Consider the following 4,515-nt stretch of genomic DNA (forward strand, 5'->3'; position numbering starts at 1 on the left):
CTTCAAAAAAAAGTGGGATTGGTATTTCTCTTCCCAACCCCCCTACCCCTTTTTTTTTTTTTTTTTTTTTGTGCCCGGATAGCTTGAGATCATGAATCATAGCTCTTTTCTTTCCTTGCTGTTTAGCCTCCTGCCTTTGTAGCTTTGAAGATAACCAGCCAGGTGTATTTCTTCTCCTAAAAGCTATTGTAAAACTGAGAAGGCAATTACGAATGGCATTCCTAGGACGACTGGTAAGGTTTAATCTCCAAAAACTGAATAAATGTATCTCTGTTAGGAGCAAAGCAATAGAGTTGAAGGTACTTATCAAAAATCCTAATGAATTTTCAAGTACCTTGATTTCTCTCTTCATATTTCCTAATACATTTCATAAAGATCTGTTTTCATCTTTTAAGTAAGTTCTCAGAGGTTTTAAAATCAAGACCATAACCTGGACACAAGCAGTTGGCAGAAAGCGGTAGGAATAGTTTTGTAACATCTTTTACAAAGCCAGGCAATGTGGATACTTGTGTTTCAATCTCTACTTGTTTCTCTCCACTTCAGAAAAAAAAAAAAAAAAAAAGAACCACATTCTGAAAGCCATCCTCACCCAACCATCCAGTTAAATACTCCTTTGTATTTCAAGGAAACCACAACCTGAAGAAAAAAAAAAAAAAAAAAGGATCCATGCATAATTTTGTAATTCTCTCAAGGATATCATTATGTTGCTATATGAGAGATACACCATTGTATAATGGGATCTGTATGTCAAGGCTCTGTAACTTGAGTTCCCAAATACCATGCAAGGATTTTAATCAAAGTGCTTTCAGTGTAGAAGAGATATTTCACTACAATATTTAACAGTAGGTCTAAGAAAACAGATGCTTTATTTGGATGCTGTTAAGTGACATTAATAATATTTCCATTTCAGACAGAGTCCACCTTCACTTGGTTGTTGTTTGTAATCAAAGGAGAAGGTTTACTTTTCATTCTGTCTCCTACATCATTAGAACTATCCTGGAAAAAACCTTTAGCTGTACAAAAAGTGACAATAATTCTCTTGTATTCTCTTCTGAAGTTCTGGTTCAGGAGTCCATATATGATAGCATTAAGGCAGCTGTTGAAATATGCCATGTAATAGCTAGATACGAACAACCACTCTGGAATCCTTGGGATTATAGTCTCCGGGTTGACAGCCACAGCAAGGCCTATAAAGTTCAAAGGAGCCCAGCAGACTGCAAACAGGACAAAAACCACAAACATAGTTACAAAGTTTCTGAAGTCATGTGGTTTCAGTCTGGGGTTGTTATCTGGTTTAACCCTTCGCCTTACCTGAATAACGAGGATCCATATTCTCAAATAACAGAAAGTAACTATGGCAATGGGAAGGAGGAAATGGAAAAACACAACTGCTATTGTATATGCTGAGCTCACAGATTGTGCAAATGTACACGAGTAAATCCTGGGGTCGTACTGCAGTGATCCCACAAACAGGTTGGGCACAATAGCAACAAATGTTAGGACCCAGATAAGAACAACATAGCACAATGAATTCTTGTTGCTGTACAGCTTGTCGTATTTGAGACTGTGGCAGATGTAACAGTACCGATTGATAGCGATGCCCGCAATATTGAAGATTGATCCAATGACACTTAGGCCCATCAAGAAGCCACTAATCTGGCAGTGGAGGTATCCCAGATTCCATCCGTTGTGAAATACAGATGTGAGGACCAGTGGATATGGGTAGATTGCTACAACCAAATCTGCAACTGCCAGGCTTACAACAAACACATTTCCTGTAAAATAAGTATAAAAAGGCAAGTATTAGTTTTAATTTTGCTCCTTTCTGTCACTTCAATATATTATTGAGCAGCCTTAGTGGATCACTTTAAATGTAATTAGTTTCTACTTTCTAGATCAAAATTCATTGATATGTCAGATATAAGACATTTATAATATAAAAAGGAAGTAGTTTCACTTAAAGATGCGCCTTTTAAAAGAAAACTGTATTTGAGTTTAATTACTATGACCTAATATTTTTATAATTTCATTTATTTGGATTCTTTCAATCACACAGACTCAGAATTCATATAAAATCAGAATATTCATAACTTTAAGCAATGTTTCAGTTTTAAATAGACAGACTTTCTTCAAAAATCAGTAGAAATAATATGATTACAAATAAATTTCAAAACTCAAATTTATCTTCCATATTTAATTAAATTCCCTTTCCTTACATTACTCCTGAATTTTTTTTTCCTATTTGTATTTCAACCTTCCATGACTTTAGTGTGACTCTTAAAGTGACTGTGTTTGAATCTGCTGGCTAGCGGTTAACTAAACTTAACTTCTAAGAGTCTAGCTGAACACAAACTTAGCTGTCTTTCTAAATTGAGAGAAATATTCTTCATTAAAAGTGATGCTGGGCAGTGACCCAGGCAGTTCCTAGGTACTATTGATACCACACTCTTCTCTGCCTCCAAACTGGAAAATTAAGCAATGATCCATTATTCTAGTTCATATTTTAATTAAAACAAAGGGTGATTATTTTAGGCTGTGTTAGTTCTTGATGAAACCCCCTTTCTCTTCATCAAAGAAAATGGAACCCATCAAAACTATGTTTCTGAATTAATCTTTTAAGCATAAATTCTTTTGCTCATTGCGTAAATGATAACTTATCTGAATGCCTTACAACCTTTCCAGTTTCTAAGAAGGTCACAAGATACATTGACATTGCTTTCACTCATTTATTAAATACAACTACCACATGAATTGGTCTATTGTTCATGTCCATATCTACAGAAAGCTATAAAAGTGTGTATATATATATATATATATGCATGTGCCTGCATCTATACATAGGCATGTGTGTGTTTGAGATTGTATTTTGGAATTCTGAGATTATTCACTGAAGATGAAAAATGAAATCCTATTGCAGCCAGTAAGAACCTATATTGTCAGGTTTGTATGACATAGAATTTCAGTATTAATTCCAAGTGGACTTGGTGAACTCTTTTATGCATTTATTTTGAGCAGACAAAATATAAATAGATAAAAACAGGATAAAAGAAAAAGGTAAAAGTATCTATAGAGGAGCAATAGGGCTTTTTATCTGCTATAATTATCAAAATTATTTTTAATATATCATCACAAACATCTTAAAATGCATTTTCTGTCACTAATCTTCTGCTTTAAACAGCCAGGTAGAAATATTAAATCTGCAAACACCTACAAAGGAAAACATTGAAATTATCTGGCTCAGGATGCTACTTATTTTCTTATGTTTAAATTTTTATATATGCATGAAGTATCACCTTTGATATTTATACATATAAGGCAGCTGGGACAAATGGCCTTAGTTAAAAGATTACTACACTAGTTTTCACAGATTTTGTATCTGGATTTATGAATAACTTTCTCTTGATAGTCTGCGTTTTTTTCTTCTTTTGCCCAGGAATTCACTGCCAGACTGAAATATGATTATCCTTAAGGCTTTGGCAGAATTTCAGATCATTTCAGCACAGACAGCAGAGCTCCTTTTAGCTGCAAAAGGGAAGGGAAAAAAAACATTGCTTTCAGAATTTACCCTTGGCATAGTGGCACGTGATACAAGAATGGATAAAGAAACTATATGAAACTCAGAGCTCTGTGTTTATCTTATGAATCGAGAAGTGGAAAGTGAATGAAAAATTGCTGTTGGCAGGTTTTTCCTCTGACCAGAATATTGCAGGTTTGAAGAAAAGGCACTATATAAATTCCAGATGGGGCAAAGAACCAGGGCACTTATCTAAATGTAATACTCAGAAGAATCCTATTTATATTTGCTTGTAAATTTTCTGTTTAGCTGGAGACCACCCATCCCAAGTTTCTCTCTCTGCTGTCCACTGAAACTTCCGCTGGTGCCCTCCATTAATATTGCCAATATTATCATTATTTACTTCCTTGAGCCAGAAGATTCAACTACAAGAACAAAGCTAAAAGTGCATGGGGGTTTTCCCTTTGTGAAAGAAGACAGGTTGTTTACCTTTCTCTGAATAGTTTCAGCAACCCTGTGCTTTAGAAACAACTGAGTCTAGAAAGAGTCTCTGAATTAGCCAAACTTTCGGCTTCCATAAAATGGTGTGCCATGGTTGTCCCAAATTATGTTCTCAGTCAGCTGCTGTAGACTGACAAACTAAAAGCCTTGGAAATACAGGCTGTTTCATATGGAAATTGGAGGCTAACAGGATACCTTGGGAGCCCATCTTTGTAAAAAAATCATAAGCTTGGGAACCAAGTCCCAGTCTGCCAGCTCATAGGCAGCATGTCAGCTGGATGACCGAAACGTAGGGCTAGAAACTGCCTGGGAACCAGATACCTGCTTGCAGAGAGGACCTTTAATCTGCCTTTCAGGAAGCGTTACCTTCAAAATTACGTTCAGATACATTTTTCTTGTGAGCACAGAAACTTAGTGGTTAAGGTAGAATAGAAAATTATTTGGGATTATTATGTTGTGTATTTTGAGGATCATTTTTTCAGACTAAAGTCAGATAGGAA

The 4,515-nt window shown here is 35.5% G+C and overlaps 1 protein-coding gene across 1 annotated transcript; it reads right to left on the reverse strand.

Annotated features, from left to right (window-relative positions):
* Positions 1-906: 906 nt before the first annotated feature.
* On the reverse strand, positions 907-4,223 carry MTNR1A (melatonin receptor 1A). Its single transcript, XM_010141042.1, has 2 exons — positions 4,211-4,223; positions 907-1,775 (listed from the first exon to the last, which is right to left on the reverse strand). The coding sequence occupies exons 1-2, from the start codon at positions 4,221-4,223 to the stop codon at positions 907-909; spliced, it is 882 nt and encodes a 293-aa protein (XP_010139344.1).
* Positions 4,224-4,515: the final 292 nt, after the last annotated feature.

Source organism: Buceros rhinoceros, unplaced genomic scaffold, assembly GCF_000710305.1.
Source record: "Buceros rhinoceros silvestris isolate BGI_N320 unplaced genomic scaffold, ASM71030v1 scaffold13558, whole genome shotgun sequence".
In the NCBI taxonomy this organism is placed as follows: Eukaryota; Metazoa; Chordata; class Aves; order Bucerotiformes; family Bucerotidae; genus Buceros; species Buceros rhinoceros.